At 46.6% G+C, this 27,522-nt stretch overlaps 1 protein-coding gene and 1 long non-coding RNA gene across 2 annotated transcripts; one reads left to right on the top strand and one right to left on the bottom strand.

Moving 5' to 3' along the window:
• Window positions 1–10,709: 10,709 nt before the first annotated feature.
• LOC141571649 (class I histocompatibility antigen, Gogo-OKO alpha chain-like) lies at window positions 10,710–21,551 on the bottom strand. The gene is made up of 10 exons (XM_088795801.1): window positions 21,340–21,551; window positions 14,933–15,159; window positions 14,088–14,241; window positions 13,511–13,795; window positions 13,029–13,304; window positions 12,159–12,434; window positions 11,927–12,041; window positions 11,454–11,486; window positions 11,265–11,312; window positions 10,710–11,110 (listed from the first exon to the last, which is right to left on the bottom strand). Exons 3-9 carry the CDS (start codon window positions 14,158–14,160, stop codon window positions 11,288–11,290), a joined length of 1,083 nt encoding a protein of 360 aa, XP_088651927.1. The 5' UTR covers window positions 14,161–14,241; window positions 14,933–15,159; window positions 21,340–21,551; the 3' UTR covers window positions 10,710–11,110; window positions 11,265–11,287.
• LOC109439662 (uncharacterized) lies at window positions 14,181–14,804 on the top strand. The gene is made up of 2 exons (XR_002136537.3): window positions 14,181–14,317; window positions 14,516–14,804. It is a non-coding gene; the product is annotated as an uncharacterized LOC109439662 (long non-coding RNA).
• Window positions 21,552–27,522: the final 5,971 nt, after the last annotated feature.

A 27,522-nucleotide genomic window follows, 5' to 3' on the forward strand; every position in this document is an offset into this window, starting at 1 on the left:
CTGAAGAAAGAAATGAAAGAAGATACAAATAGATGGAAACACATACCATGTTCATGGATAGGAAGAATTAATATAGTTAAAATGTCCATACTGCCTAAGGCAATATACGTATTCAACGCAATTCCTATCAAACTACCAATGACATTTTTCACAGAAATGGAACATATAATCCTAAAATTTATATGGGACAACAAAAGACCCCGGATATCCTCAGCAATCTTGAGAAATAAGAACAAAGTGGGAGGTATAACAATACCTGACTTCAAATTATACTACAAGGCTACAGTAACCAAAACAGCATGTTACTGGCATAAAAACAGACCCATAGATCAATGGAACAGAATAGAGAGTCCAGAAATAAATCCATGCCTATATGGCCATTTAATCTATGACAATGGAAGCAAGAATGTACGGTGGGGTAAAGACAGTCTATTCAATAAATGGTGCTGGGAAACCTGGACAGACACATGCAAAAAGATGAAGCTGGATCACCTCCTTACACCACATACAAAAATAAATTCAAAATGGCTTAAAGATTTAAATGTAAGATCTGAAACCATAAAATTCCTAGAAGAAAATATAGGGAGAAACTTCACAGACATTACCTGGAGTAAGATTTATACTGATATATCCCCTCACGCGAGGGAAGTAAGAGAAAAAATAAACACGTGGGATTACATCAAACTAAAAAGCTTTTTCACAGCAAAGGAAACCATCAATAAAACAAAAAGGGATCCTACTGAATGGGAAAAGATATTTGCCAATGATATATCTGATAAGGGGTTAATATCACAAATTTATAAAAAACTCACTCAACTCAACTCCAAAAAAACAAACAACCCAATTAAAAAATGGGCAGAGGACATGAAGAGATATTTTTCTAAAAAGGACATACAAATGGCAAACAGACATATGAAGAAATGTTCAACCTCACTAACCATCAGAGAAATGCAAATAAAAACCACAATGAGATACCACCTCACCCCAGTCAAGATGGCTATCATCAATAAATCAACAAACAACAAGTGCTGACGTGGATGTGGAGAAAAGGGAACGCTGGTGCACTGTTGGTGGGAATGCAGATTGGTGCAGCCACTATGGAAAACAGTTTGGAGGTATCTCAAAAATCTGAAAATGGAACTACCTTATGATCCAGCAATCCCACTCCTAGGTATCTATCCGGAGAAATCCAAAACTTCAATTCAAAAATCTTTATGCACTCCTATGTTTATTGCAGCACTATACACAATAGCCAAGACCTGGAAACAACCGAAATGCCCATCAGTAGATGACTGGATTAAGAAACTGTGGTACATTTATACAACAGAGTATTACGCAGCCATAAAGAAGAAAGAAATCTTACCATTTGCAACAACATGGATGGACCTAGAGAACATTATGTTAAGTGAAATAAGTCAGACAGAGAAAGACAAATACCGTATGATCTCACTTATATGCGGAATCTAAAGAAAAGAATAAGTGAATGAACTAATCAGAGACAGTTTTGGAAACATGGAGGAAAAACTGAGGGTTGCTAGAGGGGCGGGGGGGGTGGGGATAAGGGGAAGGTGAGAGGTTTAGAAAATAGTCGGTAACCATAAGATGGTCATGGGGTTTCGAAAATTAATTTGGGGAACGTACAGAGGGATAGTGGATGGGGGGAGGGGAGTTCACACAGTGTGAGGGATATAAATGATAAACATCTAAGTTTTGCTTTGTCTTGTGCACCTGAAACTAATAAAACAATAAAAAAAAAGAGAAAAAAAAACAACAACAAAAAAAACACACAAAAAAAACCATAACACTGAACTAAGTAAAGATTTATACAACTCTAAGGAAAACTGGATTTGTTAAACTACTAACAAGAAGTTAAAGATCAACGAGAATTAATAACATGGGTAAGAGTGATTATAGTTTTTTTTTTTTACTTTTCATATAAAATATTACTGGTGAAACAGGTTAGTTAGCATGTTGTTAGGTAGACAGGAAGGTCCCTGGTGGAATAAACAAAAGGCAGCCATTTCCTAAAACTCCAGATTCTGATTTTGAAGTAACTGGTTCACTCCAGGACAAACGGACCAGATTTAATAGATAGGAATGAGTTATTTTGCTAATGCATTCAGGATGGGCAAACAGAGCAAAAAAAAACCCATAAACAAATGCCATTAAAAGGTGTCAGTTCCTTTCTTCAAACAGCCAAGAGAAGATATAAGAGTAAGAGCCTTTGCCCCAGGCAGGCACCCTATTTGTGACACCCTCCGGCTCAGGAGCTGTGACCCTTTGTTTTTTAATAAACTATCCTCTTTTACAACTCCTTGTTTCTCCTTGGTCCGTGCTTCCATTCTTTGGTTTCATGATACAGGATCCCGGCACTGGCTCAAAAAATCTCCTACATCACTGGTTTTTACTCCCCCCAGGTATAAGAAAAATTCTTCCTAAGCTACTTATGACCTACAGCAATTTGCTAAATTATACCTTTGTGAACAAAATTAAAGCATTGATCTTTTCCTTCCTATCTGATGCCTCCAGATTTCAGGTTCTCTTAACTAATCCACGTGTGACCAAGTTTAAAGGTGTTGACTCTTGGACTCATGTTTCCTAATTTAAAGAAAGCTCTTGCACCAAACTGGACAGCTCAACCAACAGAACATTTGAAATTTAAAATGAGTGGGAAATGAAGCAGATCACATCTGTGGTGGACAGCTAACCCAAGATTTCGGGCCAAACCTGCATAATTCCCCTTCCTTTCTTCTCACTTTAATTCCTTCCTATCTCACAAAAATATGAGAAGTCAGCCACTCACTGTAATAGTTGTTGTTTGCTTTTTCCCCTTACTTTCCATCTGGCCAGATAACACTGGGCATTATTTTAAACCTACTTAACGTGTCCAAATGCACCCTAATTACACATATAGACAAGGACCTTTCATGGCTGGTGATGTCAGCCCCCGTGAAGGCACCAGATTTGGAAGAATAGTTTTTCCTTGGGCAGGTATTAAAATGATAAAGTGAGGGCTGGCCCGGTGGCTCAGGAGGTTGGAGCTCTGTGCTCATAACTCTGAAGGCCGCCGGTTGGATTCCCACATGGGCTAGTGGGCTCTCAACCACAAGGTTGCCCATTCGATTACTCCAGTCCCGCAAGGGAGGGTGGGCTCCATCCCCTGCAACTAAGATTGAACACGGCACCTTGAGCTGAGCTGCTGCAGAGCTCCTGGATGGCTCAGTTGGTTGGAGCGTGTCCTCTCAACCACAAGGTTGCTGGTTCGACTCCCGCAAGGGATGGTGGGCTGCACCCCCTGCAACTAGCATTGGCAACTGGACCTGGAGCTGAGCTGCGCCCTCCACAACTAAGACTGAAAGGACAACAACTTGAAGCTGAACGGCACCCTACACAACTAAGATTGAAAGGACAACAACTTGACTTGGAAAAAAAGTCTTGGAAACACACACTGTTCCCCAATAAAGTCCTTCACCAGTAAAATCTTAAGAAAAAAAAAATGAAAAATTACATAATTATTAACATATCAAAAACCTTGGAGGAAATTGCTGGATACCACTAAAACAAAGCCGACCAGGAAAAATCTTTAAATTGCCTTGTGTGAGTTATATTAGGCAGTAGATTTGCTCTTGACCAGCTCCTAACAGAGCATGTGGGGTTTGCTCTGTTGTTAATACCTCTTGTACTTGGATGAAACACCTCTGGAAAATAGACAGAACTAAATAAAATCCAGGCACAAACCAAATGGCTAAATACAATGCCCACTGACACCTCAGGATTTTTAATCTTCAACTAACTGCCCTCAGTCTTTGCCTCTTGGTTCAAATCTATTCTTCAAATTGAACTTAACATTCTATTTGTTATTATAAAATATTTGCTGTTCTAAAACCGTTTGTTTTGCATGTCTTGATGTTATAAGGACACCACTCTGATAACAGTTGCTCAACATTTTTGATATGCTCACTAAGGCCTGTGAGACTTTGTATAAAAAACCCTCAAGAAACTACAGACAGTGTCTGCCCTTAAAGGAACATGATGGCAAAGGCTTCCTCTGTGCTGGCGCTGTTGCTGCTCCAATGTAGCTAAAGTTCCTAAGAACAAAGAAAACGACTTTCCCTCCATCGTGGGACATGACATACCAGGAATGACTTTTCCAGGAAATGAGAGATGGACAGTGGCCCGACACTCCAAAAATGAGCTGTCCTAACAATGGAGGGCCAGGGATGCTTTAATGGCCAATCAGTGCGCTTTCCAGTGATTTATCAGCAATACTTTAAAGGAAAGATGTTGATCAAAATGGGGGAAATATCAAAAAAATATTAAACAGAGCCACTTTAAACTGGAGTGGGAGCTGCCATCCCAGAGGAACTGCTTTGCACATCTTATGTCTAAAACCTTTGAGATATTAAAACCGGGCAAATAACCTTTACAACTGGGCCTAAAGCAGCATTATTTCCCAAAGAACTGTTGGCAAAGATAACAGAAAAGCAGTGATTCTGACTGCTGAACTGAAAAATTTAATTATTTAGAATTAGCCTCCCTGTGTTGTTATTTGCATCAATAGAAATGCCTTCCTTCTATTGATGTAATTGTTTCCCTTCCCTTTCTCATAAATACCCATCGCTTTTGCTTCTAACTGGAATATTATGTGTGTTTCTGTCTGAATCAATGCTTCCCAAATAGCTATGCTTTTTTTTTTTAAATCTCAAATGCTGTTGCCTCTCACTTTGAAAACCTTTTTATTTTTATTTTAACACACCCATAGAAAGAGGTGGACGAATCAGAAGTGTACAGTGGATTTTCCCAAAGTGAACGTTGGGATAAGCAACACCCACACCAAGGAACATTTCCAGCTGCAGGAAACCCTCTTGAGACGTATTCAGTCATAAACCAACCTCTCCCCAAGTAGCTCTTAGCTTGTTTTTTTAAAAAGGAGAACAGGACTTTTATTGGGGAACAGTGTGTACTTCCAGGCCTTTTTTCCAAATCAAGTTGTTGTCCTTTCAATCTCAGTTGTGGAGTTTGCAGCTCAGCTCCAGGTCCAGTTGCCAATGCTAGTCGCAGGGGGTGCAGCCCACCATCCCTTGTGGGAGTCGAACTGGCAACCTTGTGGTTGAGAGGACGCGCTCCAACCAACTGAGCCATCCGGTAGCTCAGCCGTAGCTCAGCTCAAGGTGCCGTGTTCAATCTTAGTTGCAGGGGGCGCTGCCCACCATCCCTTGCGGGACTCGAGGAATTGAACTGGCAACCTTGTGGTTGAGAGCCCACTGGCCCATGTGGGAATCGAACCGGCAGCCTTTGGGGTCAGGAGCATGGAGCTCTAACCGCCTTAGCCACCGTGCCGGCCTCTAGCTTGATTTTTAACAGCAGGGATGAGTTCTGTCAGGTTTTGGTAGAATGGAATATTACAGGGGAAACCCCTCGGTATCTGCCTCTCACTCAACATTATGACCCCGGGTCTCACCCCTAAGGCTGTGTGTGGTTGTAGATTATTCATTCCCATGGCTACAGGGGGTCAGTTATATGAATAGGACCATGCTTCTATCTTCTGACGTTCATGGGCATTTGTGTTATGCCCAGATTTCACAAATCATGCTGCTATGAATGATTTTTCCATATATTTTGGCACACACATGCACGCATGTCTATTAGGTATATACGTAGGAGTAGAAATGTAGGGTCATAGGGTGAGTGAATGTTTGGCTTTAGAATGTATGGCCAAAGAATTTTTGAAAGTACTTGAATCAATTTACTCTCCCACTAGCAATATATGAGTGATATAATTAAATTTTTGCAAACAATTGATATTGTCTGACTTCTTCATTTTAGCCATTCTGGGAGGTATGCAATGATATCATATTACAGCTAATTTGAATTTCCCGTCTGACTAAAACGTTGAGCAACTTTCGTAAATTTATTAAGTATGTAAATATCTTCAATAGGACACTGGACTGGACTAATTGTTAATAACTGAATGGGACTCTGTAATGGCCAGCATTGTTTAACTGCTATGGTCCTTTTGTTATAAATGGATTTTGGTCAAAGACCTGTGATATAATAAAAAAAATTTGATCTCTGTCCCCAGTTCCTGATACAGAACTCCTAAAACCTTTTAAATCTCCTGAGTGAGAAGAGTGACTTTGGGATGATATGACTCTTGGCTGAGGGGTCCTAGAGAGCTTCGGGATGAGGGATCGTCACCAAAAAGACCAGCCATGATTAGAAGGTTGCAACTTTCAGCCTCTCGCCCTGACCTCTGGGGAGAGGAGCTGGAGGCTGAATTCAATCACCAATGGCCAATCACTTAATCAATCAGGCCTATGTCATGAAACTTCAATTAAAAACAAAACCTAAACCGACAGAAATCAGCGAGCTGCCGAATTGCTCATCACATCCATGTGCTGGGAGGGTGACACACTCCACCTCAGTGACACCACTCCTGCGCTGGGGACCCTTCCAGACCTCGCCCTACGGACCTCTTCATCTGGCTGCTCACTTGTATCCTTTATAACCAACTGTAACAGTAAGCTTAGCATTTTCCTGAGTCCTATGAGTTGTTCTAGCAAATTATTGAACTTGAAACGGGAGACCCCAAACTTAGTACCCATGTCAGACAGAAGTGCAGGTAATGTGAGGGGGACCTGAAACTTGTGACTAGCATCCTAAGTGAGGGCAGCCTCACTTAGTGGGATGGAGCCCGTAACCTGTGGGGTCTGATGTAACTCCAGGTAGGTGGTATCAGAGTTGAGTTAAAGTGTAGGACACACAGGTGGTGTCCGAGAACCAGAGAATTGGTTCAGTGGAGAGAAAAAAATCCCTCACCATCCCACAAATTTAGAGTAATAGTGAGCAAGTCAACCTCCCCCTTGGATGTCAATAAAGTACCAGAGAAACTTCTAGTATCAGATGTTTGCTCCAAGAATTGAAATTAGTCATTTTTTTCACATCCTCCACCTTGAACACCTGAGCTCTTTTCCTACATTAGGAAAATTCCACACGTAGAGTCTTGGTGGGATGCAGAGGCCACTTCACTCCATAAGAGGGAAACCCACTGTCCCCAACACTCTTGCAGCTGGACACGGCATGAGGCTCCCCGGTCAGGTGACCACATGCCAGACTCTGACACAGGATGTGGTGACACAGAGGCTGGAACCGAGCAGAATGCATTTGGCAGTAACAACACAGCTGCCAGGAGCAGCAGTGACAGCAGTCATGGCCGCAGGGTCCGGGGTCCACATGGATGTCAGTGGTGTGAGCAGTGACACATCTGCCCAGCATAAGGGGCAGTGGTTCTCACGTGGGACCTGACCTGGGGGGACTGTGGGTCAGTTCCTGGTGTGTGAGCTGAAGCCTGTTCTGTGGCCTTCCCCACAATAGTATTTTGCCAGAATGTTTTACACACACACACACACACACACACACACACACACACACATGGGCGTGCGTGAGGTCGGACAATTATGTTCGTGAACTTGTTGGAACAATGTGACTAAACTTTTTTATATCAGAGGGATTACTCATTATGAATTTGTACCAACTGGACAAACAGTTAACCAAGTTTACTATTTGGAAGTGCTGAAAAGGCTGCGTGAAAAAATTCGATGACCTGAACTTTTCACTGACAATTCATGGCTCTTGCATCACAAGAATGCACCATGGCACTGTCTGTGAGGGAGTTTTTATCCAGTAAACAAATTAAACCCCCTCCCTACTCATCTGATCTGGTCCCCAATGACTTCTTTCTTTACTCAAAGATAAAGGAAACATTGAAAGAAAGACATTTGATGACATTCAGGACATCAAGGGTGATATGACGACAGCTCTGATGGCCATTCCAGAAAAAGAGTCCCAAAATAGCTTTGAAGGGGGACTAGGCACTGGCATCAGTGCATAGCTTCCCAAGGGGAGTACTTCGAAGGTGACTGTAGTGATATTCAGCAGCGAGGTATGTAGCACTTTTTCTAGGATGAGTTCCCGAACTTAATAGTCTGACCTTGTGTGTGTGTGTGTGTATGTGTCTAAATTAGAAAAAATTTGGATTCCATTGTTTGCTCCCAGAAATCAATGTGGGGAAGAGTTTCAGGAGCGAGCATTCAGAGATTTTATTACACTGACCTGTGACCCACTCCTAAATCTCCCACTGACTCTAACCCATGGTAGAGAGAACATGTAACTCCCAAAATCACGTCTCATAATTAACGACACTGTCCTCCCCTTTCTGAGGAAAAACCCCTTTAAAAGTGTATTGAAGACCATTCCCCACCCTGAGCTCCATCACTGACCTCAGAGGTTCCCAAGCTGGCTGAGCCCCAGGACAGCTTGTGGGCTTGTTACAGACATTCAGGCCTCTCCCAGACCCACCGTCTCAGAGAACCGGACACAAGACCAGGAGTCGCTTCTGTAACAAGCCATGCAAGTGAGGCTGACGCACAGCCTGTGGGAATCCTGGTGACGGTCTTGCTACTAAAAGTGTGATCTGAAGATCAGCAGCGGCACCAACCTCCTTATAAAACCAAAGTCTCTGCTCTGCTCCAGACTTTGAGTCTTAACAAGAGTCCAGGGGATTCCTGTGCCCAGGGAAGTTTGGGACTCGCTGGTCTACGTGCCTTATCGACGTGGGGCCAGAACTGTGCCATCTGCAGGGTGTGTGGTCTGATCAGATCACAGCACTGGGGGGTCCAGGGTTCAGTCCTGTTCCTTTCTCTTCTACGGCCATCACTCCCTTGGTGACCTCATCTGTGCTGAAGGCTTCAAATGTCATTTATATGTGTCACCTCCCAAGTCTATTTCTCCAGCCCGGACATTTCCCCTAATCTCCAGACTGATCTCTCCAACTGCCAGTCCAATGACATCTCAGCTCCAGCATGTTTAAAATGAATTCTGGGAGGCCCCCCATCCCTCAGATATGATCCTTTGAGACCCTTCCCCATTTCTGCTGACAGCAAGCCCATCTTTCTATTTGTATCCCCTGAGATTTTGGGGTTCCCTGACTTTCACATCCCAGACTGACCCATTAGGAAATGTGTAATGTCCACATTCAGGACGTACCCAGAACCCCACTCCCACTATTCCCACCGCTCACCCCCAGTGGCAACATGTCTGGCCCAGAACCCTGCAGATTCCTCCGGCCTCCCTCTCAGAAGTCTGTTCTCAGCACCGCAGCTCTAGCGGTCCTCTAAAAGGAGGTCACACCATGTCCCCTTCCGCTCCTAACTGTCCTGTACCTCCCCCTTCACTCCGAGCACAGGTCACTGCCCTCTACCATCCTCCCGGCCCCGTGGTCTGGCCGCACCTGTCTCTTCTCCATCACTTTCTACTGCAGCCACACCGGCCTCCCTGCTCTTCCCAGAAACCAGACACACTCCTGCCCCAGGGCATTCCCACTGCAGGTTTCCTGCCTGGAATGAACGTGCCCATCCTCAAGGATAATTCCTCGTGTCCTTCACAGCTTTCCTCAAGGTCACCCTGAGCACCCCAATCAATACAGCCATCTTCCCTGGCCCCACACCCCACACTCTGATCCCCTTCCCACTATGTTTAACCAGAACACTTATCTCCTTCTAACATACACACCTTCCTCGTTTACTGTGCTATAGGATATAGTCTGTCTCTTCCCACTGGAACAGACGCTACCCAAGTTCAGCCATTTTTCTGACTTTGCTTCAGTGATGTTTCCCAGATGTAGAAACTGTCACACATCTGGCACAAGCCCAATGTCAGTGAATGGTCAGTGACAGAGCCTCCCTGTTCTAAGCACAGTATCTTTATTAATGTAGCCTCGGGTCAAATGCTGTTTAGTAGCAGCTACAGCACCAAGTCCCCTCACACTGGCATCAGGGCCACCTCCACTTTTCTCACAGGTGCTGCTCTCCCCCCTCCCCCCTTCTTTCTCCCACACCTGCCCTCCTGCTCACCACAGCAGTTATATTTCCCTCTTCAGGAAACAGTGAGCCCTGACTTATGGGTCCCCTTTTCAAACCAAATATAAATCTCAAGCATACCCTGCTTCATAAATCTGAGCTAGGACTGGGGCCAGCACTAGAGCGCAGGGCAGGGAGAGAGAGCAGCGAGCAGAGCAGAATTCCAGCTGGAACTTATCTAAGATGGGAAATCACGGGATCCCTCCTCTGCTCATTCCAGAATCTGGTTCCTCTGATAGTTTGGGAAAAGATGGAAGAACCATCAAGCCCTGGAAGGAGGCAAGAGCTGGATGAGCCTGAAAATTCATCTCTCAAGCCACAGACTCCTGTGTGCAGGGACCCCTGGGCCTTGTGGGGACAATGACAGGTAAAACACCTCCTGCTGCTGACAGACAGGGGACACCCACAGGAGGATGAGACCAGGACTCATAACGAGAACAAACACAGTCATATTCCTCTATAGAAACAACAAATGAACACCCAGAAGATGGGGGCCAAGGGCCGGGCAAGTCCTGAGCCTTGGTGACCCGGCCACACGAAGCCGTCACTGACAAGACCAGACCTGGGTGACGTTTGAGTCCCTGTGATCACAGGTCCTGGTGGGACAAGGTCATACTGAAGGGATGAGGACAAAGGGGCAGAGAGGTGACCCCGCCGAGGAGTGACCACGTCAGAGCCCACGATGCACTGAGTCCCGACTGGGCTCAGGCCGTATCTACGCTCGGTCCTCACAGCCTCTCCTGTCTCCACCTGCGACAGACTCAGCACAGCAAACACACGGACTCTGGAAGGTTCTCAGTGCTTCCATTTATTTCCTTTCCAACTTTAGGGTTTTGTCCTTTAATTAACCCCTCAACCCTTCACGGCAAGAAGTGAAAAAACAAATTCATATCCAGATTCTTATTTCCATACAAAGTAAAAGTTGCCGCTCAGTGTAACATGAAGCAAAGGTGGGGACGGAAACAGCCTTTGCTGGAACAGGACAGTGGGTCAGGGAAGAGACTCGGTCAGTGTGGGGAGGGGGCGTGGAGGGCAGGGGGCGGGCAGTCTCCCACCTCCTCACATGATGCGAGAGGAACGCAGACACATTCAGATGCTCTTTGAAGAAAGAGAGCTCAGAGGTTCCCGAGTCACAAAGTGGGGGCATGAACAAATCTCGCATCACTCAGTCCCCACAAGGCAGCTGTCTCACGCTGTAGAAGAAAATAATCATAACAAATTCAGGTTAGCAACTGTAAGTGGTGACATTCTCAACAATTCACTGCTGCTCAAACTGTCTCAAAGACTCCCCAGTACCCAGTCCTGTCCCCTCTGCCCCCCTTCCCACTTCAGGCCTCCAGGTCTCACCTCTAGAAGCCGTGAGAGACACATCAGAGCCCTGGGCACTGTCGCCACCTGGGGGAGAACAAAACAGGATGTGGTCAGAGCTCACAGCAGATGTGGCTAAAGGAGGAATTATGGGGGTGGGTGAGCTCCCAAGGGCTTCCATCTGTACTCTCCTACGGGTCTCAGGGATCACCCCCCTTCCATACTCACCTGCAGCCTGAGCGTAGCTCCCTCCTTTTCCACCTGCGGGAAAAAAACATCACATCAAAACCCAGGAAGGAGGCAGGGCCATGAGGTCCTAAAGGAACCCCCTGGGCCTGGACCCCAGAGAAGTTTCCAGAACTGTGACTGCAGACCCACTACGGCAGGATCAGGAAAGCTAAGGAAAGTGCATGTGTGGGGACTGGACCAACCGCCCTCCTGGAGGTCTGTCCTCAGCAGGGACCTTCTGCTCTGACCTGTGACTATTGAGAATCAGGTCCCCATCACCAGAATCTTCAAGGTGATAAACCTGTCCCTCATTTTCACACGTGCATTAATAAACTGTTAGCAAATAGGGCCCTAGACAGGGAAAGCACACGTGTGTGGATGGTCCTTACCACTAATGAGGCAGGACACATGTCTACCTGGGGCTTGAAACCCCCCAGTGGGACAAGACACCTCAGTCCCCGCCCCTTCCCTACCTGAGCGCTTCCTCCTCCACAGCACAGCTCCAGTGACCGGCAGCTCCAAGGAGGACCAGCCCAGCGATGACGCCCACCACCATGGCAGCGGGGATGGCGGCCTGAGGAGGCGGCTCTGGAAGGGAAGGGAAGGTGAGGGCCCTGACCCCCAGGCCTCAGCCCCGACCTGACGTCCTCCGGAGGCCCCTGCTTTCCCTGAGAAGAGGCTCTGTGCCCACGGCCCCCTCCGTACCCCATCTCCGGGTCAGGGGCTCAGGCAGCCCCTCGTGCTGCACATGGCACGTGTATCTCTGCTCCTCTCCAGAAGGCACCCCCACAGCTGCCCACTTCTGGAAGGTCCCGTCCCCCGCAGGCCTGGTCTCCACGAGCTCCGTGTCCTGGGTCAGGTCCTGCCCATCACGCTGCCAGGTCAGGGTGATCTCCGCAGGGTAGAAGCCCAGCGCCCAGCACCTCAGGGTGACGTCACGGTCAGAGGTATGGTGGTGGGTCACGTGTGTCTTTGGAGGATCTGAGGGGAAGGGTCAGAAAATTCAGGACGTTTGAATCCCTCAGGGGACACTCCAGCAGTGGTCACGTGACCATCCTGAGAGTGGTCAGGACAACTGGGGTGGGGGAAGGGAGCACAAAACCCACACACCGCACTGGACATAGGCATCCGGGATAATCTCTAGTCTTTAGAAAGTTCTAGAATCAGGGTGAGACAGCCCAGGGTCAGAGACAGGTATCTGATGGAGAGAAAAGGGATTCCTGGTCCTGAGCTGGGTGGAGGCCACATGACTCAGAAAAGCTGGGGTCACAGCTCAGTCACACCGTGTGCGGGGCAGCGAACAAGGCCTGAGAGAGAAAGTCCCCCGGGTTCCCAGAGCAGCTGCCAGAGACACAGGGAACCGCTGATCAGTTATTTCTGAGATGGTCCCTTTCCATCCCCTGAGAGACTGCACCCCTAACTGTCCCTGGGAGAAGGGGGGCCCTTTGAGTCACTCTCTGGTACCGGATCTGAAAACCCAGGCGGACTCCATCTCCCGGGTTCGGGGAGGGGAGGGGTCCTGGTGTTGATCCCATTTCCTCCTCTCCTCGTAGGAGGCCCCGCGGCCCCTCTCACCTGCGCGCTGCAGCGTCTCCTTCCCCCTCTCCAGGTATTTGCCGAGCAACTCCATGCAGGTGCCCTCAAAGTAGCCCCTCAGGTCCTCCGCCAGACCCGTCGCCTCCACCCTCCGCCGGGAGATCTCTGCCGCCGAGTCCGCCGCGGTCCAGGAGCGCAGGTCCTCGTTCAGGGTCAGGTAGTCGGCGCCGTCGTAGGCGTCCCGGTAGTACCCGCGGAGGAGGCGCCCGTCCGGCCCCACGTCGCAGCCGTACATCCTCTGGATGGTGTGAGACCCTGACCCCGCCCCGCTGTCAGCTCCGACCTGTAACCCCGACCTTTAACCCCTCCCCCCCCACCCCGGAGCGAAGGCGCCGGGGGCTCTTCTCGGTGCAGGGCCTGGCGGGTCCCGCAGCCTCGGGGTGAAGCTCGGACCCGGAGACTCGGGGGGACCCCGGCCCGTCCGTGGGGGTCGTGACCGGGACCCGGGCCGCGTCGCTCACCGGCCTCGCTCTGGTTGTAGTGGCCGCGGATGATGTTCAGGCACATTCGGTGATTCTGTGCTTCTGTCTTGGCTCTCTGCGTGTTCCGGTCCCAGTGCCCCGGCTCCACCTGCTCCACCCAGGGCCCCTCCATCCACGCCGCCCGCGGCTCCTCTCTTAGTCTCGCCGCGTCGCTGTCGAACCGCACGAACTGCGTGTCGTCCACGTAGCCGACTTCGATGAACCGGGGCTCCTCGCGGCCGGGCCGGGACCAGGTGGTTTGGAAATACCTCAGGGAGTGGGAGCCTGGGGACGGGGAGGGGCTGAGACCCAGGCGACCCTCCTCCCGGCGCGGGTCCCGGGTCCGAGGGAGATGGGCTGGGAGGGGCGGGGACCCGGGAGACGGAAAAGGGGGGCACGGAGACGGGAGGGGGCGGGAGACCCTAGTGGGCGACAGCAGGGGGAGAGGCACGGGGCGGGGTCAGGGGTCTGAGGTCTGGGCTGTGGGGACACATCCTCCCCGGGGTCCTGTGTCCCCACTGGGCGGTCCCCTCGCTTTCCCCCCACGGAGATCGTTCCCTCCCGACCCCGCACTCACCCGCCCGGGTCCCCGTCAGGGCCAGGGCCCCCGAGAGCAGCAGAAGGAGGGCTCCGGGGCCCATGACGCGCATCTTCGGGTTCTGGAGACAGTCTGCATGCGGGCGGGTCCGTGGACACTTGATAACCAGAAAGGCGGTGACACTGATTGGCTTCTGCAGAAACCGGACACGCAATGGGACTGAGAACTGGGGCCGCGTCACGATGTCCAGACAGGAGGACCCGACACAGGTTGTGTAAAGTGAAACCGCAGGGAGGTGGGGACTCCCCAACAGTGAGCTTCTGCGCCCTCAGGGGACCTTGGACTCTGCCCTGACCCCTCCTCCTGCTCTGAGCCCTCTGTCACGCTGTCACCCTGAGTCCTGACCCAGGCAGGGGCTGTCTGAGGAAACCAGGGCTCAGCCCCTTTTCCTCCTTTTCTCTTCCCAGAATCCCTCTCCCTGAAATGGACTCCCTGCCTCCCACCCTTTACCTCTCCCCCTGGACTATTCTGGAAGAAGACACCCCCAGGGAACTTGATTCCAGAGAGGGAGCTGGCCCTGGGAACAGAGGAAGGACAGGGCTTTTGTCTTTAACACTGGAGAAGTTGTGCCTGAAAACACCAGCTAGAGATTCTCATAGAGACCAGTCCTTGTTGTTAATTAACTACAGTGGGGAACAATCTTGGAAGCCCCTGATCATCAGGAAGCTAATCTGCAAATAAAACAGTGCAATAATTCTTTGTCTCTTTGGACACTATGAGTCATGTATGGCAGCGTAACAAATTACCCAAAAGTTAGCAGCTCAAAACAACAAACGTGTATTTTATCCTAGTTTCCCAGGGTCAGGAATGTAGGAGAGGTTTACCTGAGCGCTTCTGGCTCAGGGCCTCTCTCAAGGTTGCAGTCAAGTTGTCGGCCAGGGCTGCGTCATCTGAAGGCTTGACTGGGGCTGGAGGACTCGCATGAAACACGGCTCACTCATAGGGCTGTTGGAAGGGGCTTCCTTTCCTTCCTGGATGGTCCCAGGAGGCCTCAGTTCCTAGCCGTGGGGCCTTTTCCATAAGGTGGCTAATGACTTAGGTAGGTTAGTCCCTAAGAGCAAGTGATAGGAGAGAGAGAAGGACAGGGAGAAAAAGAGAGACCGACCAAGCGGAAGCTGCAGTTTTATGTCCTAGACTGAGAATCACACACCATTACATCAGCAGGATGAGAAGTCATGATGTCCGGCCCACACTCAAGAGAGAAGGAATTACTCCACCTCTGGGAGGAGTGTCAAAGGATTTACATACATATAAAATTTACAATTAAATATTGTTTCAGGATTTTATAAAGCATAATCCTTTTATCTGATCATTTTCTTTACTGCCTTAAATTTCACTCTTAGAATGTAACGATTAAAAGTTTGAGACAGAGAAAGGAGATACAACAGTATTTGTAAGTTTTTATTGTAGACGCCTTTAATAACAATGTGTCCGAGAATAAGTTGCAACAAAGTTGAGAACATAAGAGTAGCTGATCACAGTTTAAAGACTGAGGGCCATAATGTTATTGCCTTTACAATAACTATCTTTGCTTTTTTTAGAATTTTCAAATTTGCTTCATTAAGAATGTCAGAAATATTGGCTACAATGCCAATTTTCTTACTAAACATCATCTTCAAAAATATTTGCGTAATGAAATCGCTTTTCAAAATGTTAGAAAAATGTGAATCTCATGTCTCAGTCTATACACCTTGGTATCCTGACAACAATTTTGTTGTGATACAGTGGGCAGCGATGGTTAATGCGAATCTAGGAACAGTGTTCCAAAACTGGCTGTCCGGTTGGAATCCTAGAATAAATGTCACATCTTTCACTGTGTTTTTGAATGAGATTTGGTAGAAGCCATTTGGACACCAGTGTAATTCTAAAAAGCACTGTTGATATGTGACTCTGGACGCTGAAGTTTTTTTGTTTTGTTTTTAATCTTTATTGGGGAACAGTGTGTTTCTCCAGGGCCCATCAGCTCCAAGTCGTTCTCCTTCAATCTAGTGGAAGGTGCAGCTCAGCTCCAAGTCCAGTAGCTGTTTTCAATCTTAGTTGCAGGCGGCACAGCCCACCATCGCATGGTAGAGAGCTCGTGCTCTAACCAACTGAGCCATCTGGCCACCCCTGAAGATTTTTTCAAAGCAGCTCTGTTGTATCTTCCATTCACACTATTTAGATACATATAAAACTTACAATTAAACATTGTTTCAGGATTTTATAAAGCATAATCCTTCTTTTATGTGACCATGAAGCCCAGCCCTTGCCTCGGGCCTTAGAGGGTACTGCTTCTGGGGGAGAAACTGTGAGGGATCCCTAAGACTAATGAGGACTGGGGTTCTTAGCCCGGCCAGGAATCCCAGTGTCTCAGACACTAGGTCACTTTGACTCTTCCATGTAGGGGTGAGAGTACTCAGAGGGTCTTCAGTTTGCGTAGGTAACATTTGGAGGGGCGGTCTTAGGACAGGATTTTCTCCTATAACTAAACTATTTTCATTCCTAACAACTGGAGAAGGTCCCTCCCAAGGAGAGGAGTTGGGCATTCAGGGACCACAAGAAAGGAATGAATGAAATAATACCCATCCCGCTATGGGAGCGCTCCCTCACTATAGATGGTTTAAGCCCCTTCACTATAGGAGCTTTAAGTCCCCTCAGTATAGAAATTTTAAGTGTCCCTTTCCCTAGTTTCTTAGCTCCTTAGCCCCTGGTGTTAATCACTCTTCTAATCAGTTTCTAAGTCCTAAACTAAGGATTGCTCCTGGCCTAAATCACAGAATGTGTCTCACCCCTGCCTAATAACTACTTAAAAGCCTGTGAGCTATAATCATTGCAGCCCAACATCCCCAAGCCATTCCAGACCTAACTCTTGGGTAAACAAATGCCATTCCAGAGATGAAATGGGTTTTAACACTCCTCCAGGCCAGTCCAGACCTAAACCTGGGCTTTGAGTCCCATCCCTGGAGCCAGTTCTTTTGATTTATTAATTAATAGCTGTCTTTCCTCATCTAGGGGCCGTTGGGATACAAATTATGTCCTAGTGAGGCTTCTAATACACCCCGACCAATGAAGAAAAGACCCCCCTTTTTATTGTTTAAGAACAAATAGGGTGAGAGTTCTGTGAATCCCCATTAGGTAGGGACAGCTCTACCCCCCTTCTCGGCTTGAAGCAGATACAGAAGAAGAGACCTCCTGTCCCTCAACTCCCCACAGAGATTTATGGGGATCACGTCTCTCAGGGAAAACAAGGCAGGCAGTTAGAGACAGGTAATGGGGTCTCTGCATTCCTGCACATCCAACACAATCTATGGGGAGCACCGCCTGGAGACCTCCCAAATTCTTCCCATATCTGCCTTAAGCAGTAGCCACTGTGAGGAGACAGACCATAAATTAGACCGCTCCTGTGCAGTAAAGGGCTACAGCGACCTCCGTCTCACCCTGGCCGCATTATACCATCATATGATCATACAATGGCCCAGACATTCATTAATATCATTATAACAGACTGAACTCTGGGAAGGGACATGCGCAGTCTAAGAGGGTGAGGTAATGGCCCCTTGTCAATCACAGGTGTCAATCAAGCAGTCTGGCTCCCAGAGAGGAAGAGCCCATCCCAGAGAATAAGATAAAACCCCAAGGCTCCCGTGAGCAGCTGCCTCTTGAGCCTTGAGCCCCCCCTTGAGCCCTGCCTTTGCGCGGGCAGCTGCAAACCCTTTGGGGTGTATTTTTTCTCCAAATAATGCCACCTGGAGCCCTGAGCCTTGAGCCGCTTTTCTCAGTGCTCGGCCTGCTCCTAATTCTTTGGAGTGACTATCTGTTCTCATAAACTTTCCTCTCACCGCTTCACCTCTGTGTCTCGTTCAATTCTTTGCTCAAGACGCCAAGAACCTGGACACCGTGTCAAGGAGGGCCCATCCTTTGGTAACAGTGGCGAGTTTCCCTGTTCTCCTCCCCAAGGCCCGGGTTCGACCCCCGAGTGAGAGCCAAGCCCGGACATCTCCCAGAGAAGGGCCCCCCTCTCTGGTAACATAATGTGCATCTTGAAACACTGGGAGCGGGATCACAGACTTAACCTTGATGGGCCTTGACGACCTTCATGGACAGGCCACTAAGGGGGGCCGTGCAGCAGTGCGAATGTGGGTACAAAGGCTTCAGCCACTGTGATCTCGGCTCGCCCCCCTGAACCCGGGCTCTCTCCCCTGAACCCAGGCTAGCCTCCCTGAACTAGGGCTCGCTCCCCTGCACCCGGGCTCGCCCCTTTGCACCGGGGCTGGCTTCCCTGAACCCCGGCTCGCTCTACTACACTCAGTTCTTCTAGTTTCGGTGGAAGCTCAGGGTCACTGCTGGAGTAAGACCGAAGCAAGTTACCACGTGACCCAGCCATTCCACTCCTACATATACTCAGAATGGAAAACATACATCCACACAGAAACCTTCACATGAATTTCACAGCATTATTCATAATAGCCAAAAAGTGGAAACAACGTAAATGTCCATCAACTGATGAATGGATAAACAAAATGAGGCACAGCCATATAATATTATTTAGCCATGATAAGGAATAAAATACTGATACAAATGAGCCTTGAAAACATTATGCTTAATAAAAGAATCCAGAAAAGGCCTCATATCACAATACTCCATTTATAAGAAATGTCCAGAAGGTAAATCTATAGAAACAGGAATATTAGTGGCTGCCAGGGGCTGAGGAGGGTGGGGAGGGATGGAGGGTGACTACTAATGGATATGAGGTTTCTTTTTGGGGTGTTGAAAATGTACTGAAATTAGTGGTGATGGTTGTACAAAACCATCATATCCAAGATGAATATACTAAATACCACTGAATAGTGGAAGAATTTTTATGGTATGTGAATTATATCTCAATAAAGCTGTTGTTTTAATAAAGGATGTTTAACTCATTGTGAACTTAGGCTATTTTACCAAATAAAATTCCTATTTGTTTGTCATTAAGGTTGTTGGATCATGATCAAAGAAATTGAAAGTAACCTGACATTGCTTTGAATTTTTACCTTTCAGTTTGCAAAGAAAAGTAAACTGGTTTCACTTTTAGGTTGCAATGGGCCTAAAGACAGTTGTCTATGTCATTTCCCCACTCAGGAGAAAGTGTTTCTTCACTAAAATGGAAAGACTACAAATGCAAAAATTCTATTCTTGAGAAAATGCCCTAACATTTTCCTTAAATCAAAGCACTTACTATCTAAAAGTAGTTGTCCCCATAACCAGGGGATCCTGGAGGCTTCCCGGGTAAAAGCATGTAACTAAACAATATTTCCCCTCAACAAGCAAGGTATAAAATCTATTGTCAATCATGGCAACACTTTGATGTCTCAAGATAAACAATGAACATAAATACCTAGCACCAGGGTAAGGATCTGAGTAAATGTTTACTTGTTCGCTCTAAGAATAACAGTAGTACTAATTACTAGTATATATCGAGGAACCATAATGTACTAAATAAACACTGTCCTTGGTTCTTTACAAATAGGATGTTAAATTAAGTCCCCACAGGAACCCTGAGGAAAGTATTTTTATCCTCATTTCATAGATCAGGACATTGAGGCCTAGAGAAATTGAGCAAACCATCTGTCCTTAATCACACAGGTAAAAGGGTCCAAATAATAACCCAAGTCTTTCTGAACTCAAATGGTCTCTCCTCTATCCCTCTATATTCTTCTTCAAAATGAAAAAGGAAGGCAGAAACTTGAGAAAACTGAAAAGACTCCTCTTCCTATCTTGCAAAAGTAGTGCCTTGAAAAACGGTGACTGTTCCTATTGTCCAAATAGGAAACACAGAAAACAAAAGATTGTGAATAACAACCAGCACTCAGTAGGCACAAAAGACCATGCATGTCCCACATCTCATCTACTGCCTCCTGATTTAACAGTTCTCCCATTGATTCTGATTATAACCCTAGGATGTCAACATTTAATGACCTCACTATGGAAACCCCAGAGAACAACAGTTAGTGAGACTGGAGAGCTCACTAGACCAGGAAGGAAAAGGAATCAGTTGGCAGGAAGTGGTGCTTATCTAAAAACACAGGAGTCTTTAGCACTGACATTAACACTGTGATTCCACAGCACTTTCATCTGAAGCTATCTCTGCATTCCCTTGCATTATTGCAATACTGTGTCACTAGAAGCTGATTCCCACCATTCTCCATATGTCTAATAGGATCCTAAATAAAATAAGTCTGCTATATAGCGACCACTGACCCTCATTTCTCTTTTCCTATTAAAAAACAAAGGTCACAAGTTCAAAGGATTATCCCAGAAGGAAAAGACCGGAATCAATGAGGAAAGGTAGCATGTGGGGCAACCCACATGAATTTCATCACCAAGTAGACTGTGGCTGTCAGAAATCTTAAGTTCACGACTGAAACATACACTCCTCCTTATACTTCTCAGGACTCTGCCCAAGACAAGCTGAAACTGGACATTTGATAGAAGGATGTATACAATTGTTAAGGGTCTCAACATACATCAAAAAGGAAAAAAAAGTAGCTTAGAAGGTGTGCTCTCCAACCAATTAACTGAAGAATGAAAAAATGTAGTAGAACAATACAACTCAGGAGGGTAAGGGGCCACTTGGGGTTCAATAAATCCTTAGAAAAGGCTAAAGAAATAACCTCAATTCTTGGGTCACCCTGTAGTAATTCCTAATGGGAAAAGGCCAACTGAAGATAAAGTAACGTCGGGCCTGAGAATTCTCATTTCTCCTGTCCCCCTGCAGACGGTCCCAAGCTCCCAGCAGAACCTTGTTGGAATCCAGGGAAAGGTTCCTACGTGCCGAGCTGGAGGAGCAGGGGAAGGGGCGACCCTTGTCCAAACAACCACCTGTGCGTGGGGGAGACCCCCCAGGAGAGTTCTGTTTAAAGTGAGAAGCAGTTCCAGGGCCGGGCCTCCTAACCCAGGACGGACACAGGCTACTCATCCCACTCCAGGGTCTCTTACGCGCGGACTCCGGCCACCGCCCGGCTGAGGGCAGTCCCTCCAGAGCCCTCCCCCCCAGACCCCGGGCTGCTCCCACAACCAGCCGTCCCCACAGCTTGCTGCCTGCGCCTCAGCCTGACAGCTGCCCTGCCGCCACCAGGCAGCCCCAGCTCCCCCAGCCGACGTTCCCCAAACCAGCCTGCCGGGGTCGGCGGGACCCCAGGCCCGCGAGATTTAGGGCTTCCGATCTGGAAGGGTTTGGTCCAATCCTCTTCCTCCTCTCAGCTCCTGGGATCACCTCCCGGCAGCTTGGCGCTCCTCTTCCAGAACTGCTCGCTGTTCTCGGCAGCCATTGCTCTGGCCCGGGGAAGGCCTGGTAGGCGGGCCGGCGGGTACTCGGCGAGGTGCCCCCAGGACCCCACAATCGGAGGGCCAACCCAGGCCGCTTCCCCCGCTGCCGGTCACCCGCTCCTAGCTGCTGGGAGCGCCATCTTGGATATGGGCACCTCCCCACCCAGCGCCGCTGCCATTGGTGGACTGCCAGGCCGTGGTCGGACGAACCAATCAGGAGCCGGAATCCTGCAAGCCGCTGAAGCCGAACGGTGACGTCAGGGGCCGGGCGCACAGGTGGACCGGGAAGGCGGAGCTCTGACCGGCAGGGAGGCGGGGCTGAAAGTTCCTTTACCTGGAGAGGGGAAGAAGGAGGTAAAGGACCTATAGGAAGGGGAATGGGTACAGTTTTCTTTGGGGGGGGGAAAGAGGTTCTTGAGTCAAATATTTTTGGGGAAGAGAGAGTATATGTATTTATTTATATACGTAAATCTTGACCTAAAAATGAGGTCCCATGTGTTGTTTGCAGCCCCTTTTAAAATCCCCCACCCAGATCCGTGACACTGGTTATTATCCTCCGTTTCCCTTTCCGTTTGGACCCCAATTTTTTTTTTAATCTGTGAAGGAAGATCAATCCGGGTCAGATAGCCTATGGTTGCTAACTGTTCAACACGTGAGTAACGGTTGATTCATAAGTACCTTCCTCTCTGTTCATTGAACACTATTGAAGGACTTCGGCTGTGGGTGAAGTTCCAATGATCTAATCCAGGGGTGTCCAAAGTTTTTTGAACGGTTTTCACCAAGGGCCATATGCGTAAAATACACAAACAGCCGGGCCACTCACTCGAGGTGAAGTATGTATTGCCTCACCTGGTTTATTTAAGTAAACGAAATATATTTTTGGAATTTGCTGCGGGCAGATTAACAATGGATCGCGGGCCACATTTGTCCCATGGGCTGCAGTTTGGACACCCCTGAATCCCTGTTTTACCCAGTAACTGTCACTTTCTGACCAGAACCCAGATGCTGACAAAGTATTCATCCAATTCAGACCAAGTAATGTTTCTTGCGAGGACATAATATATCTCCATGACGTGAAATACAAAGATTAAGGATATAACCCCAAACAGACTTAATTTCTCTTATTAATCTATTATCAGTTTTTCACCCTTGACGTTATTTTCAGTCTAGTTTTAAATCCAGAATGAGATTTAATATTAGCATTTTGAATCCTTTGAATACTCTTGTCGGTGGTTTTTGCTCTTTTTGAGTTTCTGTGGTTGTGCACCAGTGATGAGGGGCCTGGGCAGAAAGCACACACCAGTCAGAATAGTTTCCATCCCAACAAAGGACTGTTGAGGTGGCTTGTTTACTGCTGCCACATGTCTTTCCACATATTGGAGAATACTTAAGGACCCCCTGTCTAAAGGACATTTTTTATATGCCTTCCAGTGGTCTCTTTCTACATAGATATTACCCCCATTTTGAAGCTTCTTTTACCCCCTAATTTCACAATCATGGGATTTTATAAAAAGAGCTGTTTTTACTTCCTCTGGATCTTTTGTGCTTTTATAGACTTTCATCTTATCTTGTCTCACGTAATCACCTTTATGAGCATTTAATCCATCAAACAAAAGCCCCTCTTATCCGTTTATTCTTATCTTTCAAACATTTTAGCTGCCTCTCTTTGGCTGTGTTTTTTTTCTTTTTTAGGATGCAGTGACCAGCACTGCACACTGAGCTCCAAGAGAGGTTTCCTGAGGTTTTGCTGAAGCTGATATTTTGTCTTTATTCTGGACAGCCAGAGCTTTTGCTGGCATTTTGGACTTTACAAAAGCTGATGTCTTGAAGAAATGACCTACAGTGACTTCTAGATCCTTTCTTCAGTGGATACTGGCAACTCAGAGTTCATTATCTTAAAGGTGTCATCAGAGTTATTTCTCCCTATAGGAGCTGCCTTACCCTTTTCCTTGTGGCAAGTCACCTGTCGCTTTCCAGCCTATTCACAGAGCTTCAGAAATGTTCCAGAAGAGCTCCCTATTAACTTGCTATTTCACATGTGGAAAGCAGAGTATAATTTGTGTACTTAGAAATGTCTTAAACTGTTCCTTTTTTCTTCATTGTTTTTAAATGTTAAATAACACTGATTCCAGGGGATACTGTTAACATTGTTCAACCCAAAGAAGCCCTGTTATCCCTATTCTTGCTTTTCTACATCTAAGCCAGTTTCCCATCCAAGACTAAAAATTCACTCCAGTCTTCTGGTGATAACTTATTAAATAGTCTTTATCAGGAAAGTTGAGTTGGTTGGGACCTTTCTCACCACCACCACTACCATGACCACCCAAATCTAAACCAACCAACATCCTTACAGCAGCCTCCTATTAAGCCTCCCTGCTTCTACTCCTGCCCTCTTAGAGTGTATTCCCTCCACAGCAGCCAGAGAGAGCCTTTTAAAATGCCAGTCAGACATCACTCTGCTCAATACCTTGAAATGGCTTCATCACACTTGACATAAAACCTAAGCTCCTTAAAGACCCTGCATGATTTGGTGCCACTCTCTTCCTTGCTTAATCTGCTCCAACCACACTTATTGGCATTTTTGCTGTTCCTTGAACAATCCAAGCATGTTTCTATCTCAACGCCTTTGCATTGGCAATTTCCTCTGTTTGGAATTCATTTTTCCCAAGTATCTAGATGACTTGCTCCTTCATTTCATTCAGGTACATTCCCAAATGTCTTCAATTGAGGAGGGCTTCCCTGACCATCATCTTATTTAAGATTTATGTTGCGGGCTCCATCACTCTAGTTTTCTTTAAAGTACTGTTACTGCCTACAATGTTATTCACTTATTTTGTTGTCCATCTCCATCCCCCAGAATGTAAACTTTGCAAAGGCAGGGATTTGTCTGTTTTGTTCTCTGCTATAACCCCAGCACCTAGAATAGTGCTTGGCACATGGTAGGTGCTTAACTGAGGATTGAAGACTCTAAACTATTGTTGTCTTTTGGTTCTATGTTGTTCATACACATTTTTTGTTGGAAAAGATGATAGAAAACATTTTCTAAACCTTGTTAGGATGTGTCCACTTTACCAAAGATTCCATATGTTTGTCTGTACTCTTGGTTGAAGAACAGTCTTCCTTTCTTGGGAAAGGTTGTTCTCTTTGAACCCGTTTGCAGCTTCAAAGGAATGAACCGATACCTAGAATGATAAGGGAAGGAAGCTGCCACCTGTCCAAGAGACCAACTGGATCAATCCTGTCCATCAAAGGGGTGATAACTGTGGCAGCCAGATTAATTACTCTTACACCACATTTTGCCCCATTAGAGGTAAATATCATTGCTTTGCGGTTCCCAAGGGATCCTTAGAGCACTTCGACGGAGGCTATAGTGGCAGACACTCGCTGGTCCACTAGACGAGTGCTTCTCATGCTTTAATGTACGTGTGAACCACCTGGAGATCATGTGAAAAGCCTAGATGCTGATTCAGTAGGTCTGAGATGGAACCCACGGTGATGCGTTTCTCACCAGCTCCCAGGTGACACTGAAGCTGCTAATCTGAGGGTCTCACCTTGTAGATCTTCTGTTACTAGGACAGTGTAGCCTGCGATCCTTGAATTTATATCAAGGGTTTGACTATCTTGAAACTTTAAGCAGAGGACTCTCAATGTAGTCTCCTGCAAGTGGTTACTTTCCATTCCTTAACTTGATAGTCATTCGAAGGAAAGTAAAATAACTTAGATTAGGCCAAGTAGAGTTAAGGGAATGAGCTATGCATGGGTTGAATGTAGACTCAAAAGAGATGGGTTTATCCCAATCCTTAGAGAAGGTTGTATGGAAGAGATAACCCTGAGACATGTCAGACAGAGAGGAGAGGGGAGGGGAGGGGAGGGGAGGGGAGGGGAGGGGGGGAGGGGAGGGGAGGGGAGGGGAGGGGAGGGGAGGGGAGGGGAGAGAAGAACAGTAGAGAGGAAATTCCAGAGCAGTATTTCCATGGGGAAGATAGAAATTGAGAAAAAAAAAAAGTCTTTGGACTTTGTTACCAACAGACCACGGGCAGACTTTAACCTCAGCCAGGGAGTGGAGTGGACCCTGTCATGAGAGCAAGGGTTAAGAAATGAGAGCGAGAAGCAGCCCTCACAATGCGCTGTTGCATGTTGGACACCAAAGGGATGGTAAGGTCAAGCTGGGATCTTAGAGCAAGAGAACTTTTTTGGTACCTAAGCAACCACTAGAAAGAGCCAAATGAGATAGATCACTTGTATGATAGAAGGCAAAGGGATAAGCAGAAAGACTGAAGAAGCAAAAGGTTTTTGGAGTTAAGAGAGGAGGGAGAGAGTTGTTAGAGTCGGGGGAGGGAAGATCAAGAATTTCTTTCCTAAGAATGGATTTTCAGAAAATAAGTCAAGGGGGGCGAAGCTCTGCGTACAAAGATGTTCCCTGCCTTGTAACCAGTAATAAATAGGGGAAAATGAAAAGAAAATAAAGGTGTAAACATGAGGAGGAAGTTACACAAATTATGCTGTATGGTTTGTAAACCTAAACCACACTATGCCATTAAAATGTGCAAACTTGAATGCTACATAGCACAACAAAATAGCTTACGAATTGATGTACAAGGGTGGGGGAGCAGAATGCACAATGTCTTTGCGTGATTTCAATAAAAATATATGGGTTTTATCAAAGACTACAAAAAAACAGATGAAAACTATGCACATTTTTTAGGTGGTAGAATTACGCATCTTTTTATTTCTGGAATTTTTTTTAACATTACCATTTTTAAAATTATTATGAAATATATGTCATAGAATAAACCAGGGGCTGGCAATCTTTTTCTATAAAGGGATAGACTTTAATTATTTTTTAATTATTTTTATTTTTTATTTTATTTTTTTTTTAATTGGGGAAGGGGAACAGGACTTTATTGGGGAACAGTGTGTATATCCAGGACTTTTTCCCAATCAAGTTGTTGTCCTTTCAGTCTTAGTTGTGGACGGCGCAGCTCAGCTCCAGGTCCAGTTGCCATTTTCTAGTTGCAGGGGGCACAGCCCACCATTGCTTGCGGGAATCGAACCAGCAACCTGGTGGTTGAGAGGATGCATTCCAACCAACTGAGCCATCTGGGAGCTCAGTGGCAGGTCAGCTCAAGGTGCCGTGTTCAATTTTAGTTGCAGGAGACGCTGCCCACCATCCCATGTGGGACTCGAGGAATTGAGCTGGCAACCTTGTGGTTGAGAGCCCACTAGCCCATGTGGGAATTGAACAGGCAGCCTTCGGAGTTAGGAGCATGGAGCTCTAACCGCCTGAGCCACCTGGCCGGCCTGATTGTAAATATTTTTGACTTGGCAAGCCGTACAATGTCGTTACAACTACTCAACTCTGATTTTGTCACATGAAAGCAACCATAGACAATATGACAATAAACTAGTGTGGATGTATTTCAACAAAACTGTATTGGTAGACATGAAAATCTGAATTTTATATAATTTTCACATGTTATGACATATTGCTATTCTTTGAATTTTTTTCAACAATTGAGAAATGTAAATTCCATTCTTACTCCCAGGCCATCCAAAATCAGATTTGGCTCGTGGGTGGAAGTTTCACACAGACCCCTTTTGCCCCTCTTTTTCCTTCTTCCCCTCCCTCTCTCCAGTGAAAGCCATAATCCTGAGTTCCGTGTTCAGCATTTTTATTCATGTTGTAGACTTTTACTGTATATGTGCATATCCATAAACAACATGCTTTTCATGTTTTGAAACTTTATAAATAGCATCACACTGTACATATGCTCAGCAACTGGCTTGTTTTCATCCAGCATCCTGTTGCTACATAGAGCTCTAGGTCATCCATCTTAACTACGATGTAGTGCTCCACCGTGTGAATATTCCTCAATAATTGTTATGTCTGGTTATTTTTATTTCACACAGTGCCCGGTTAACATTCTTTTACATGTTACCATGGACAAAATTTTCTCTAATGCAGCCTTTTTCAAAATATGGTTTGTCAACTATTGAAGAATTGAAATAGATTTCAAGGTAGGTACCTTTAATGAAATAGAATAGACAGGAATAGAAGATGTTAGAGCGTGTTACATGTAACATGGATAGGCATTGTTCTGCAAAAGTTTTAAAAAGATTTTTATTAAAA

This window comes from Rhinolophus sinicus, chromosome 2 (genome assembly GCF_057876585.1).
Source record: "Rhinolophus sinicus isolate RSI-liver-muscle chromosome 2, RSI-T2T, whole genome shotgun sequence".
In the NCBI taxonomy this organism is placed as follows: Eukaryota; Metazoa; Chordata; class Mammalia; order Chiroptera; family Rhinolophidae; genus Rhinolophus; species Rhinolophus sinicus.